The sequence below is a fragment of the Falco peregrinus genome, chromosome 8, assembly GCF_023634155.1.
Source record: "Falco peregrinus isolate bFalPer1 chromosome 8, bFalPer1.pri, whole genome shotgun sequence".
Lineage (NCBI taxonomy): Eukaryota > Metazoa > Chordata > Aves > Falconiformes > Falconidae > Falco > Falco peregrinus.
In genome coordinates this window covers 29,898,123-29,914,109 of record NC_073728.1, presented here as the reverse complement: position 1 = coordinate 29,914,109, position 15,987 = coordinate 29,898,123, and the positions used below count along the sequence as shown (strand labels likewise).

General features: G+C 34.7%; 1 protein-coding gene across 3 annotated transcripts in view; it reads right to left on the bottom strand.

Annotated features, from left to right (window-relative positions):
• Positions 1-15,987, bottom strand: part of PTPN4 (protein tyrosine phosphatase non-receptor type 4) — a 118,329-nt gene continuing 102,342 nt past the window's right edge. For 2 of the 3 annotated variants that reach the window (XM_055812178.1, XM_055812179.1), the window contains exons 24-27: positions 13,889-14,017; positions 12,276-12,424; positions 9,048-9,183; positions 1-6,567 (exon numbers count right to left, since the gene is read on the bottom strand). In XM_055812178.1, coding sequence (XP_055668153.1) covers positions 6,481-6,567; positions 9,048-9,183; positions 12,276-12,424; positions 13,889-14,017 — 501 coding nt within the window. In that variant the 3' untranslated portion in view covers positions 1-6,480. Of the gene's footprint in view, positions 6,568-9,047; positions 9,184-12,275; positions 12,425-13,888; positions 14,018-14,626; positions 14,746-15,987 lie in introns of those variants that run through there. The other variant, XR_003557408.2, reaches the window with a different exon arrangement.

The following is a 15,987-nucleotide window of genomic DNA, read 5'->3' as shown; positions in this document are numbered from 1 at the left end:
TTAAATTACTAAAGCACATCTTTATTTTGCAATTAAACAATTAAGATCCACAAGTAAACTATATATATATTTCAAGTCTGTACCTAGAACAACTATTTGTCAACTGAAATTAAATATATCCACAAAATATGCATAACAGCATTTTTTCACATAATAGAATGAAATTTTACTTAAGACTAAAACAAGACTTGTTAAATGTTAATTAGCATATTTATCCTGGGAACTGCTGGTTTTCGGTAGAAGTTAGTGTATCATTTTAATGGCAAGAAATTTCATTTTATCAAAATGAGAACAAATACATAAGGCCCTTTAAAGCATACAGTAGCTGCAGTGACAAAAGCTGAATTTATTTTCACATTGTCCAGTGTTGACCAATTTCAAGTTTCCAACATTTTCAATTAATCACCCTGGCTGTTTAGCCAAGATGTTGCATTTAGTTGTGGGTTTTTTTTTTTTCCTCCCCCTCCCTCATGTGCTTTTAAACAAATTTATAGGCAAAAGTCAACTTAGGGGAAGAACCTTCCCATCCCCCCAACATTAATAAAGATACACAAGAGTTAGTATATAACAAAAGAGCTATTCAACTCCGAGATGATTTACTTCACACTTGCAGTCCATCATTCAGCAGTACGAAACTGAGATGAAATTTGGCAACTGAAAGCCGCAGCTGGAAATGCAAATCAATTACCAGAAGTAACTAGCAAAAAATATTGCCACCATCTGATTGTTAATAACGATCTACATAATATTCTTCCCTTTATATTTACACACAGTATAGCACCTGTTACAGAAAACCCCCAAACCTTACACAAACAGCCCTGCCAAATTGACTGGTTAAAATGGGATCACTGGTAAACAAACCAAAGCAAATGGAAAACAAATCCAGATATGCTGGATGAAATACAACCTTTGTTTTCTTACCTTAATTTTCCTGTAAGATTATTATGGGTTGTTACTGTGGTACCCCAATGTACTGAGATAATTGCACTGGATCGTTTATAGTCTAGTCTTTGTGGATATATTCTAGTTAAAGAAAACAACAGCTTAATGTAAACTGTTTAACCCTTTCACTCATGTCTTAGGCCCCTGGCCTAGGAGTAAAAGGGTGACAACTTCTTTAAACTTCGTTGTGCATTACCTTTAGTTATCAAAATTCAAATAAGTTAAGTAAAAAAAAATACTGATTTCCAGGTAATTGATCTAATGTTAAAAATAATGCTTAGCAGAAACATTTACAGTAAACAATACCTAATCTGCAGCTAGCTGAGAGAGATCACAGAGTTAAAATTACAAGTACCCTGTAGTTTCTATTTGCACCTTTTTTTTTTTTTCAAATGCAAGGCTTTATATTCTTTTTAAAACAGGAAAAATGAGATGGTAGAATTATTAATACCTTATTAATATCCATTTTCTGACAATCCCTCATAAATACATGAACAACAAACCAGAAATGGCTGGAACAATAGAAAGCATTCGTACCAGGGTGTAATCTGAATAATCTCTGTACAGAGACCCATTAAACATCTCTCTCCAAACCCAATTCATTTTGTCCAATAGTTCAGTCAGTAGTAAGCATGAAATAAAGTGCTACTATTCAAACATCAAAACACTTGGAAAAAAATTACCCTTTAAAAAACATAAGCTTGCTAAATACAAAATAACACAACCAACAAACTGTCAGCCAGTCTGCAAAACCATAGTTCATGCTATAGCAGACTAGAATGCTAGATATTTTAGTGGCAAGTTTTGTTTTAAATGAGGCTACTTGTTGAAAGAAATCAAAAAGTCCTATATTTTTAATTGAAAATTTCAGCATTTTTTTTATAAAGTGATTTTTCTGCAGTTTTTACCACTGAGCTCTCAATCAGTACAACATGCCAAAGCCAACAGTCAAGAGCTTACAGCTTACGCACCAGTTAAAAACTTGTAGCTAGAGAAGCCCTATGAACTGGAAAGATGCATGCTCATGGTAACAGCCAGCACAGAGGTAGAATCCACTGATAACAAGCTGGCCCCCTTTGCAGACCACTAAACAAAAACGCAAAAAAAATAATAAAATCAGTTTCAATTTATAACTGCAGTGGGATAATACAGACTGGACAGAACAGTTACACTGCAACAAACAAACCATTTTCCCCTTGTAACAGCTTCCCAATCAACACTCATAATCCCTGCAATTTCATGCAAGATCCACATCTAATCAATGAATATCTTTTTACCAGATTTTGATTTTGGATCCTAGCACTAAAAGTAATGGAAAAGAGCTTTTCCGGTCTCCAGAGAAAAGGTGGGTACTTAAATTCACAAATACACCCAGGCAAGTGGGAACCCAAGATGTGAGCTACCAAAAGACTGCAACCGACATTAGAGGGCATCATTCCTGCACTTTGTGGAAGTCCAAATATGCAAAATTTTAATTTGGATGATAACCCAATCCCTCCCTTTATCCTCAGGGCCGAGGGTCTTGAAGATTACCTGCATAGTAGCCCTACAGTCAAAACTACAGCATACACATTGTACAACATGCTTTGGGAATTGGTGGATCCATAGTTTTTCATGCTCATGCTAATTCCCTGAGCCATCAAACGTCACCCACACACCTGCACACACACTGCAGAAGCATAGAAATATCACACAGTTCAGCTCCAGCAACTCCATGCCAGACCTTCCCTACCTCCCGTCTCCCTGGGCAGTGCAACTGCAGCAGGTCCGCTGCATTTGGGCCCTTCTATGGGTACCACAAAGCTTTTTGGAAGGTGTCCAGGGAAAGCTGCCGGCTACACAGGTTCCGTAACAAACTCCTCATGTTCCTGTATCTCCCAACTGCTTTCTCTAATAGATGGTGTGCCAGACTGTAATCAGAGATGCTATAAGTGGTACCGCTTTACCTATACGGGACATAAGCTTTCAAGACTTAACAGAGAAATGTGGAAGAAACATCAGACAGCATTAACTCTAGTGAGAAGAAAACCCCACAGGCTTCCTATTTTTCATAACTGGGAAAAAATATATAAAAATAAAATGCATAAAAGCAGTATTTTACTGCTTAAGACTTGCAAGTTATTTAAAATAACAAATGCTTCCAAATTCAGCATAAATGAATTCTTCAGCTCAGTTATCTGGTATATCTAAAGCAGTATTTCTCAGAGTGGATTGGCTGACAATCTGTAGGTGGTTTATTAATCAACACCTGCATCTTACTTCATATCTAGCAAAAATAAAAAATGCCCCCAAAACACTCAAAGCCCCCACTAGAGCCCCATGTCTTTCTACTAAAAAAACCCTTAAAAATCCACTTTAAACAAGAGATGGTAGTGGTAGTTTTCAATCTGAACCTAACAGGAAAACAAAAGTCTTAACATTATACATTGGCACAAAATTGTCAGAATATTGCTCTTATTTACAATGAATATTTTTTTTTTCTTTTTTTTTTTTAACTGGATTCGTACTATGGAAGTGTTACAAACATACTCTTTCCCACACCCACCCAATATTTTTCCTAATCAAATGGTATGAAAATAATTATTCATAAAATCCAACAGTCATAACACCAATCACATATAGGTCTATAGGTCATTATGTCTGAAAGATACATTCATGTTTTGTACAGCATGAAACATACAAAAACTTCTTTTAAAAACTCTTAAGGATGATACAGATCTTCATAACCCAAAGTAAAATATTTAGCAGTTCAGCTTTTTTTGGCCATATAAAAATATTTTAAAGGCCATTTATACCACAACAGGTAGGAACATTTGAACAAATGATTTATGGTGCAGAAAGGCTTCAATGCTATTCTCTTTCCCTTTTATTTCTCTTTATTTTCAATCAGGTTTTGGTTACCACTATCCTGGATTTGGAGAAGCCAAAAAGCCACTGAGTCCCTGATGGCCAATTATCTAAGAATAGTTACTTTTTTCCAATTTTTTTCCCAGTGCAACTAGTTATATACATTACAAATCAGTTTAAGTCAGTGCAGAGCAGGATTTTGAAGAGAGCAATTATTTTTGCCTCTGTTTGTAATCAAAGCAGTAATGACAGATGACCAATACATATCCCACACTTAATTGTGGTATAAATGGGTCTTTTGAACTCAAATTGCTTTGGCAACTTTACATAAGAATATTTAAATATGTGACATACCAACACTATATAATGTTGCTATAAACTCCATTTCAGTTTTCCCTCCGAATAAAAGGGCAAATGCTACTTTCATTTACAACTTGAAGAAAATTTATTTCAATAAAATGGATTAATTGTAAGTGCTGAGTTTAAAATAACCTTCCAACTAGCCAGCATCTCAGCTAATAATCTCATCACGTGGAAGTTAAAGAAGAATTCTAAAGAAGAATTTTGTTTTGTTGCAAATGGCTTTAAATAAAACTGAGATTAAAGCTACCTTATTTCTCTTTTTCAGTTTATCAGATCCAGAGATTCTTGTAAGATTAATTTTTCACTGAGGGATAATATCGATTTAAGCATCAAACCTAGAAATGTAAGTAACAGGGCCACAGACCACCTAATATTATTTTGTTTTCTAAAAATATTTAAAACTCTATCTTCCATTTGGCATTGTCTTTCACATTTATCACTGAAGTCATAAGCCAGGATTTCACTTTGTCTGAATCCCTTCTCATTTAATAATTCATAGCTGATCTCTTTCAAATGTCCATAGAACACAGTATATTATATAATATAATTCTTTGATAGTTAAAAATTATTTAGTGTAGAACTTTCCATTTTAATTCTATGCTCTATATAGCTTACAACAAGATTTACTGGATAAACATTTTCAGGAAACCAATACAATAAATTAAAACTTTTAAATAGAGGGTACAAAGTTATGTTGTCACAGGGCAGTCAAAGAAGTGACTGATTTTTTTCTTACAGTATATTACACTGGATACCTTGCTTCTGACTTGTTTTTCCTATACTGGAAAAATGTTAAAAAACTGGGACATTTATGTATCTTTAGAACGAGTTCAGATACTGTATCAGACAGATATTTCTTACACATCTTCTACCAAATTAAGTAAGAAGCAACCCATATCAACTGGAACAATTTTGCACAAGCATAACAGAAGGGGACTGGGGTCACTATGGAATTAAAATAAAGTTCTGGGAAAACTTCATAGTGTTCTCCTCCCTTCCCCCCACTCAAACAATTAAATAAAAGGCAGACCTGTACGAACATGGCTTGAAATCAACTATGAGGACTTAATTGGTTAAGAGATGATGGAACTAAATCACATCTGATTGTAAGTTCAACTTAATTATCAGTGCTGTTAAAGAGTTATGTTCTAATCAAGTAAGACAGCTATTCTCAATAGAAGGATAAAACATTGTATCAGTTCCTAATGACCTACCAGCATTTCATAGTAAGCTGCTAGTAAGTTACTAGTTGGAAGGAATGAAGGAATGTGTCAGATTTTTCACATAGTTACAATACAGCAGCATACAATGCTCATTCATTAAGTTGGCAGAGGTGCTTTTGCTACCGAGAATAGCACGCAGGTACTTGTATAAGGAAAGAGGGAATGGTATTTCCATGACCCCTTGCGGTAACACATTCCAAGCACCAAGGGCCGTTTTTAAAATCTGAACCCATTAAGATAAATATGACAGGACAATACCACCCCCACAGAACCATGAGTGCCTTTCACTGGATGTACGCTGTAAGTCTCAAGGCACTTAAGGGGTTAAGACATAATGCATGCACTAGTTCCCATCACGTACTCTTGTCACACGAATCAGAATACACCAGTGTATGACACACAAGCTGTGTCAAAGAAATGCTGTTTATTTTTTTATTATTATTTTTATTGTTATCATTATTATTATTATTTTGTACAAGATGCTGGTAAGTGGGCATTATGCAGCTACTGCTGGGTTAACACAGACGCCAGCTTTCCTCTAATAACCAGCTGGTCTCTAGTAAGGGTGTAGGACTAAGTGTGCTGCATCAGTAGGCAGTGTGTATCTATCTAGTATCGGCAATATTGCTAATGTTGTAAAAAACAAAACAGTGAGATTCTGTACATAGTAAATAAACCTAGCACTGGAAAAAGACCATGGCTTAGTGTGTTTTTTCATTTGTTTTTCATTTTAAGAGACACGGGTGTAAAACAGAGTGAAATAATTCCAAGCCTTGTTTGTAGCAATTCAACCAGAAGCGCAGTATATGGCACTACAATGAAATATCGTAGATTACCCTGAACACAATTAGTTCTTTCAGTTTATGGTTTGTTTGGAGCAAAGCACGAAAATAAAGTCTTCAAACATATGAAGGTTAGAAGAGTTTCAGAGACTGATTTTGTTTCAACGTAAAGTGCAACAGTGCTGAAGTTTTCAAAGTCCTTTGTCAATTCTTTGCTGTACTTCACTATCATTTCCTGCAAGCAGTAATACGGCACGACGAATGCTGCCAGTTCATTATAGAGGACAAGATTCCTCAATTGATATCCTATGTTTTTTTGCTCTTTACTTATGCAGTGATGGTTGTAAAGGTTTAATAAATCCTTCTTCATACACCTTCAAAATAGCTTCACATACAAATCTGTATTGACTCTGAAAAGGAAAGCAGATTCAGTAAATTGAAAAGAAATGTAATTGAAGCATGTCATTTGGAAGCAGAAAAGGACTCTAAGATTTCCCCATCCCATTCTCTTTGACAGGCCAAGAACTGTGCTTCAAAGTTACTTTAAGAAGCACAAAGCAACAGGAACTTTATATTAGAACATCTTGCTTCTCAGCAGAAAAATGGGATGAATGGCATATTTGAAATACATACCAAAAGTCATACCCACAAAACCAGCACTATTATTACAACATCACTTATTTTGCAATCTTCTGCTCTTCATTTCACTGCTGAAGTTTCACTGACCTGAGGTTTCCATGCACTTGGGATTTAGAAGACATAGTTTCAAAGCACTTTTTCATACATTAATTCTGGCATGTTAGTGGCACCTCTGTCTCAGAATTTCATAAAGAAGAAAATTGTTCCATGTTTTAAAAAGCCAGAAGTCCAGTTTCTAAACATTATATAATGTTTTAGATATTTAATACATTTAGCCAATGTATTCAAGTCTCGCACCTGCATACACAGACATCAGTAATATTTTGTTTTACACAAATAATAGTTAAAAAACCCAAATAGTAATCAAATTGGAATATAATGACAATAAAATGAAATAAAATCACTATTTTGTAAGAGACCATGACTAACACTGAATACTGCATAACAGTGTATATGCTGGTCAGAAAGCCAGAATGCTTTCCTTTTCAGTGTCCTGTAATATCCCTCTGCATGGAGTGATTAGTGATGTCAGATCTTAAATGGGCACAGTAACAGATTTAGTAACAGAATCATTATTTACTGTATTGTTGCATGAATACTAAAATAGTTAAATTTATACATATTTGTGTAAAATACTTATTTTGCTTCCAGTGCTACCGAAGGAGACTTTGCACTCTCCAACAGACACCCACCCGTAGGGCCATCTTGTGGTCACTGAACGAATCTTTCAAGATACACAAAATCGGGAAGAGCGTGCCAAAGCAGAAATTGTAATCGCTGATCTTTATGAAATCTTAAAGAAAAGCACTTTAAGTCTTCTATTATCCTTTCTCCCTCTGATGCAGTAAACGCCTGACTTTCACCGAAGTTAAACCCCTTACCACTGCACATCCTACATTTACTAATAAAACTCTCTTCCTCTCTACGTATGCTAGACAGATATGCTATTCATACTGTACAGTCACCGCAAACAGCAAGAGACATCCTTTGTTATTTTTCATGTATGGTCATCATCTTCCTCATCTTTCCTAGCTAGCTAAATGATACAACTTTTTTTTAGGGGAACATGAATACTGGACAGCAGCACTGAATGACAGATGACCTAGAAATGGATGCCCATGTGTACTTTTTGTCAGTCTGAATACTCTCTGAAGAGCACAAAAGGTTTATTCAAATTTGATTAGAGGAATAGCAGCAGGGACATTAAAATTAATACAGTAACTACCTACCTTCAGGTAATTGTGGGAGAGATTTAATACTGTCCCCTAGTCCCTTTCCTCTTTCAAAATACTTTCTCTTTAAATTATATATTCTATGAGTAAACTATAAAACTAATTACTGATTCAAAAAAAGTTGAACTGTTCAAAGCCTGGAACAATCAAGACTCCAAGCCTCTTTTTTTTTTTTTTTTTTTTTAAAAAAAAAGACAACATAGACCCATCTTTTAACCCTTTTTAGGTATTTTTAAAAAATGTAAACACAAACTACCCTCAGAGATATGCAACATCTGACTGATACAAATAAAATGTTTCTAAATCTGTTCTAAAACTTTTAGAGTTCTGAAATATCACACATTAAAGCAACATTGCAATTATCTCAAAAATCTCCAAATATTATAGCTCCAGGAAAAATTCCAGCATCTTAAGATGTATCAGATGTGAAGGCACCAAAAGAATCCTGGTGGCAAGTCACTTTTTTTCTTTAGACTAAACTTAAAGTTACTTTGATATATCTCACATCAGATTTAATTACACTGATTTTTAAAAATATTATTTCTCTCATTATTTCCCTTTAAGTCACTACAGGGCAGAGTTAAGTTGGGTTTTTTTGCCTTAATTATAATGAAATCACTGAATTGCATCACTGAAGATGTTTCTTGCGTGTCTTCAATCTTTCTGTTTTTACCTTTTAACACTACTCCCATTCTTAACACCTGGAATGAGACTCCTGCTTTCTCTGCTGAGTGATTTTTACACTACCAAAAAATGGCCCTTTTTGATATGAATTGCCAGGTATTTCTGAATCAGCTGCTGCTTTTTTCAAGGTTTATTTGTAGAAATTTAAAGAATTTATCCTTTCCAATAACCTCAGCAATTTACTCCTGCCTGGAGCCAAGGCTACAGCTACACTGGGTAAAGATGACCTCTGTGCAATATGACCAAACAGCAAGTAGATTAAAAATCCATCTAATGATACGACTAGGTAATAGGAAATTATTCTTCTGCAAGAGAACAGCAAGTATGATACTCACAGGTGTTTGGATCATCATGGCTCTTTGATCTCTCATGGTTCTTACAATATCTAATGGATAAACAGGCTGATTGCACTCAATGAGACACATAGCTGTCTCCATAGTGATAAGAACTCCTGTCCGTCCAATCCCAGCACTGAAAAAAACCAACAAAAAACCCAAAATGGAAAGTGAAACAAAGTGTCTGGAATATAGTTCATACTTAAAGACCTTCCTTCTCAAGAATTCTCAATGAGTGATAGTTACGATTCCCATAATACTAGTAGGGTTAGACAGATTGTGTCACTGGAAGCCTCCATCCTGCTTGAACAGAGCAAAAAAAAAAAAAAAAAAAAAAATCAGCGCAGAATTGTCAATCCTTTGGAGACTGTCTTAACCCAGCCTTTCACTTGAGCAGGATTTACAAACAAGTATCTGTTCATACGATATTATAAATCATACTTATACCCAGATGATTACAAAACACAGAGATTCCTAGCATACACTGTGCGCTTGGTGTCAATTTGACCATTACTGGAATGATGGTCACTAGAATGTTGGGCTGGCTTGATGAAACCATGTTCATGTTCTTGAAGTGATCCATACCTTCATATTTCAGAATAAGGAATAGAACAATTACTAGAAACCTTTGGAGGATGACAGTAATGATAATTTTCTTAATATTAAAAAGTACTAGAGATCTAACTTGTGTAGCTTGAAAAGGAACATGTAATAGCAATCCCATCCAATACAAGGAAGAACCGCATCATATACATCTCAGAATGGAAAAATGTCTAAGAGAGCCTACACAAATCATCTTTAGCTTAAAAACACGTCTACAGATTCATCTGCATTGTTTTACATATATATACACTTTTCCACAAATCGCAATCCTTAAACAATTGAATTTTTAACCTTGAACTTGATTATCAGCTTCAAATTCAGATTCTTCATATTCAAGAAAATTGTTACGCTTTTGAAATAGAAAACCAATGTTTCTCCATATTTGAAGACAAGACCAAATCCATATTTTCAATACCCAACACCTTCTCAACTCAGCTAGTATTTCAGTCTATAAATGAAAGTGCTTCTAAATTAATTAATATAAACATTCCAAACTTTGAAACTTAATTGTTCTGATTTTGAAGCATAACTTCTAATTAACCCTGGCCAATCTACTACTTTAAATCTTTGCCCAGAAGGTGGCATTAATACTACTATATATTTCAGGGATGCCATGAGAATTTTATGACAAGAGGTCAATGTACTGGTTATATGCGATTATTCAATAGTGGTTTATATGTACAGAATTTATATGCAGAATGGTTTACCAAACCCAAACAGGAGCAGTATCTGTTCAAAGAACCTAATGACTCATTTTACAACTTCAAAAGATTCAAAGAAGGGCAACAACAACGGAAAGTGTGATAGTTTCCATATGATAAATATGAAGTAGACTAGGACTTTTCAGCTTGGAAAAATAAGTCACTGACTGGTGGAGGGGAGCACTGACACAGGACATGAAAATCACGAAAGACATGGACAGGATGGGTGGCTCACCATCACACCTAGACAAAAATTAGAAACTGTTCAACTGAACTAGTAGGAGCCGTGTGAAAATAAAAACACATGAACACAAGCTTAGAAATTCATGTTTTAAGGAGTTCAACATAACAAAAACGTTTCCAATTTCTTAAAGGTTTTGTTGCTTTTTATCTTTCTGGGTTTTTTGGTTTTGTTTTTAAACTACTATTGCACAAAAGAATAGTGTGCTCTACTAGCTACTTGGATTTCCCACACTAAAGCTGGTGGCTTAGTTCTGAAAACAAGTTTCACCATTTTGTTGTACTAATGCCTTGTCCTATTACACTGAACAGATGTTAAAAATAGTGTTACGCACAACAGAGAAGAACCCTGGGCTCCTTCAGCTTGACTAACTAGTGGAATTTGGTTATGCTTCCGAACAGCCACCAAGTTAGGTCAATTAAGTAAATTATGTTGAACTGTGATATTCTGTCTCTTCTGTGAAAGATTAAACTGTTATCAATGTTGGTACTGAAATTATCTGTGGAGCTGAATTGATGACTCATTGAGATGAATTAAACTGTTCATACTCTCCAAAGTTGTTCTGCCAGTGTCTCTGCATACTTGCCCACTTTATATTGTACAAGTTGTATTTGTTTGATATTTTCATTATTTGCTCACAAATATATCAACCAGAAGAACATCAATAATGAAAGTTAAAGAGCAATATAGTATCATTTAAGACAGTGGCATTCTGCTACTGGTTTCCATAGTTAATAAAATATATACCCTGACATATATTTCAGCATAAAGCAGAAAAGCAAGCAAAACCAATAAATACAATTTCTGATACACAAAGCATTAAAAAGAGAAAACATTTTTCTTTCATCTTCTTCAATAAATACCTTCTTTACTTGTGGATTACATAGTCTTTAAACTTATTTTATCCCTTAAAACTCTCAGCTTGTCTCTGAAACAGGAACAATGCACACCTGACTCAGGAACAATGACAGGGGAGTAATCAGGAATTTAGAGTTCAAATTTATTCACAGAACTGTTCATCAAGAATTGGTATAGCACGTGTTCATTTGAAGACATTTGGCATTATGGATTATTATAGTTTACTAATCAGGTGTTTTAAAGGATTAAGATTTTGGAATTTACTATAGGATTGTAGAATGCTATTATTAACTACTTGACAAGAAAAACAAAAAACACATTTCATGTGTACATAAAAATCTGATAAGAGTTATTTTAATTTATGACACAAGTAAATTGTTGAGGAAAATGTGTCATCTTAATGTATGTATCAAAATATCATGTAGCCTAAGACTGCAGACTTGAAAGTGTCTTTTATTTAATCATTGCATATACCACCCACAATTTCTGCTATGGATTATTTATACTGCTATTCTGGAGTTTCGTAGAACAGTCACCATGAGGAAAGGATTCCTCAGTATCTTTTGACATTTCCCAGAATTATTACACAGACTGTTAGACAAGCATTTAAAGTGTAAACAAAAAAAAAAGTCCCAAAACAACATCCCTGCACAGCTCAATGTATGTAGATACTCAGTTTTTCTTATCGAAATGTGATACAATTTTCAGTAACTATTTAATTTAAATGTCCTCCCCAAAGTAGATACAATTAAATGTTTATTTCAACAAAAAAGCACAGAAACGATATTTGATGATAAATAATTTTAGTTGGGAAAAAATGGATACCTGCAATGAACAACAACAGGTTCCTCTCTGCCAGCCCTCTTCTTTCGCACAAGACACACAAAATCCAGGAAATCGCTGGAATCATCAGGAACCCCATGATCAGGCCATGCTATATACTGGATTTGGGTTAATTGGCGGCTTTCCTCTTTCTAAGCAGAAAGATGAAATTTATTCAACATTAAATCAGGTCCCGTTAAAAAAAATAAAGCCAAAAAAAAAAAATTTAAAAAAGTATCAATGGTACATTTACAGCAACTTGTACTTGTCATAGAAGTGGCTTCAGGCAACTAGTAGCACTTTATTAGTGTTAAATATTGCTCATCCCAGATTTTAGATTTTTCTTTTTTTCTTAAAAACAAAAAAGGCAATCCACAAATGTTTGCATTTTCAACAGGTTAAAAAAAAATACATGCCATGTAATAGCAAAGCAATTCAAGGATATCAATGATGTATCTGAACACTAGATGCACAAGAAGGTGATCAAATTTTTAGCAAAACTAATTTAACAGAAAAAGGAACTGTCTTACTAGATCAAATGACAGAATTGGGATAGGGTGGGGAGAGGCAGTACTTTCAGACATAAAAACTTTCAGACCCCATGTGAACAGCAGCATTGTCTTGGCTTTATCTGCATCTCAATTTTATCCAGTGTACTAAACTACAAAGAAGATGCAAAATCACTGTTTTCTACTTCCTCCTGCCCCTTGCTCTACTAACACAATCTGCCTCTGGTTAGCGGAGAAGACAGGCCTTAAAATCAGTATAAAAGTAGCATTTCAAAGAACAGGAGTTACTGCACTTTAAACAACTTCTAGGCACAGAATAATTTTGAGAGATTCCACTACTGATAACAAATAAGCAAATGTCTCAACAGGACACAGGGAAGGAATTTTAACTCCAGACTGACTAAAAGGCAGCTCTATACACCCAGCATCTCAGCTGGTAGCCCAAACAGTGAGAAATGAGTACATGAACTAAATTCCAGATACTCATTTCCAAACTCTTCTGAGATTGAAATGCTGGCTAAGGAGTCTCTGAAAACTACAGATGCCCTGAAAATCACAAAATGCACGTTTGAGAAGGTCCTTGTTTACATGTAGCCACCAATCCCAATTCATCTTTCTCTCAGCAGGATTTATCTTCCATCTACTTGCACGTACCCTTCATGATGGAATTATTAAGAACTCTTTGCCTCTACAAAGACACATTTTCAGTTGCAATAATGAAATACCTCTACGGTCTCATGTTTTGAAAATATCAAGGGAATCACAAGTTTCTCAATTTCTTTAATTACTCTTTTTCTTTGGCTAGGGCATGAAAGACACCAACAAAGACTTTTAAGACAAATAATACATCTTTAGTGCGATTTAAATCCCATTAATATGATTATGGAAACTGAAACTTTGTGCTATTTTGCTAGAAAAAGGTTTTTTATCATTCTATAAGCAGATTTTATACTATAAGTACGTGGCAGTATGAGTATTTTTCTAAAGGCTTCTAGAAATAAACGCTTATGTGGATATGCCGCAAAGTTGAAAAGAAAGTCTGAACAGGTTTTAGCTAGTCTGTGAGGTTTCCACAGTTTAATACTTAAAAATATATTATGATTTTACCTCTAGATTAGTCAATGTCATTTCTCGAAAGACATAAGCAGGATTTCCTTCTTCTGAATGGCAGGTAATCTGGAAATTCCCATATGATGAGCTTCCTGATGGCTCTGGCCAGTACTGATGGCATTTAACCTAAGGTCAACACATTTTTAAAGATGCCTGTGTTTAAATTCACAGCATATTATTTTCATTCTCTCCAGTTCCTTATGCCTTTGCTAAAGACTATTTTGATCGTTTTGCAATAACTATTAATTTACTTACCAAATTGACTGTGTTACTTAATTGTTTATAAAACAAGGTATCACAGAGATTTCCTGGTTCTCTTTTCAAGAGAACACATGCACCAGCTCTTGAGGTTAGTTTAACTGAAGATGGATGCCTTTAACTTTTGTTACAATTTAAAAAGAAAAAGTATATCTATAAATATTCCATCTTAAGACTTGAGTGAAAAAGATGCTGCTTTATAAACATTTCTGACCTCCAAAATCCTAATCTAATTTTCTCAAAGCACATTTATATGAGAAAAGAACAAAGGGGGGAAAAAAAGGTGACAAGCAAAAATAAAAATTGCTAAACTAATGCAGAAATCAGGGGGATGCAGATGGTACACTTCAAAGGTTCTTGGTCAAGTCATCAAATGTGAATGAATACTTCAAACACTAAAGTTTTCAGATATATTGCTTAAATGCCTAATTACAGAGGTCATTTCAGCTCAAGTGTACTTTTATTTTTCCAACCCACCTGGCGATTCTTTAAAAGCAGCCAGATTTGCAGACTTCCTGCTCCACTGAGACATCCTGGCATGCAGTGGGATAGTGATGTCAGTAGCCTCATGATCAGCTTTAGAGCAGGGAGTCTGCCTATGGGTATAAGACAGATAAGTCCTTTTATTTCATTATTAAGCAGCTCTCCGAAGAACTCCACAAATATCATTACTGAAGGGGTGGGGGAACCTCAGAGAACTGCTATTGCAAGTCTGTTCTTAGCAGATCTGCAAAGAAAACTTAAATTAAAAGGGCACTTGTACTGAAATTCCCTCTAATCATGTTTATTTGGAGCAGGCAGCATCATGCAAACATTGAGTCACTGAAAAAACGTTTAAAAACACTGCAATTCTGCTTCAATTATTTTAATTAGAGAGGCCTGACCTCCCAGCAAATATATGGTTATTAAAAAGTTAGAATATATACAGACAGTCTGAACTGATCAGAACACCTACAACCTACTATAAATCTATCTTCAAAAGAAAACCTGAATGTGGAGAAATTTCATTAAACTACTATGCCAGACCATCATTTCTGTCCACACGCTCAATCAGCCAGTGCTACTGTCAATGCTCCAGACTATAAACCCAGTAACTCTGGAACTCCACTGTGTGTATGACCACATTTGATTGTTTTGCCTGTCTCCAAAGGACAAAGCTACATAATAAACAAAGCTATTAAGGAGAAGCTATAGCTCAAAAACAATACCAAAAAACAAACCACAAAATACACCCAAGGCCTTTTACAGCACTATACACGATTATTTTTAGTAATTTATAACTCTAATTACTTCATTACCAGTACTCTCTTTTTACACATTTTTGTATGAAAATGACTTAAAGGACAATGACTCTTTCATATGATTAAACAGATGGTTATATCCACAGAAGAAGAATTTATGAAAAATTTTAGCTTTCAGGCTTATCAAGGATTCTCTTAAAGACAGCCACCCAGGCATGGGATCTTAACACACTACAGAGCTGTGTTAGGCTGCCTTAAAAAATTAATCTCCTACTTATCAGAGAACTAATCGATAAAAACTGATGAAACTTCTTGGAGTTCCTTCCTTTGAAATTTAAAGAAAAAAATCTTATGAAAGTAAATTCTTGTTGCTTTTTACTTTAGAGTAATCAAGCAAAGAAACCTAGAAATATTTTAAGAAATACGTGAAGGCTTCAATATATTTCAGAACTAAACAAAGTTTAAGTATCAGCCACATTAACAATAACAGAAGATTTAAAATGCCAGAGTCATCAATCCAACAATACTAGGAATGCACTGCCCTTATGAAAAAAAAGTCACAGAATCATAGAATAGTTTGGGTTTGAAGGGACCTTT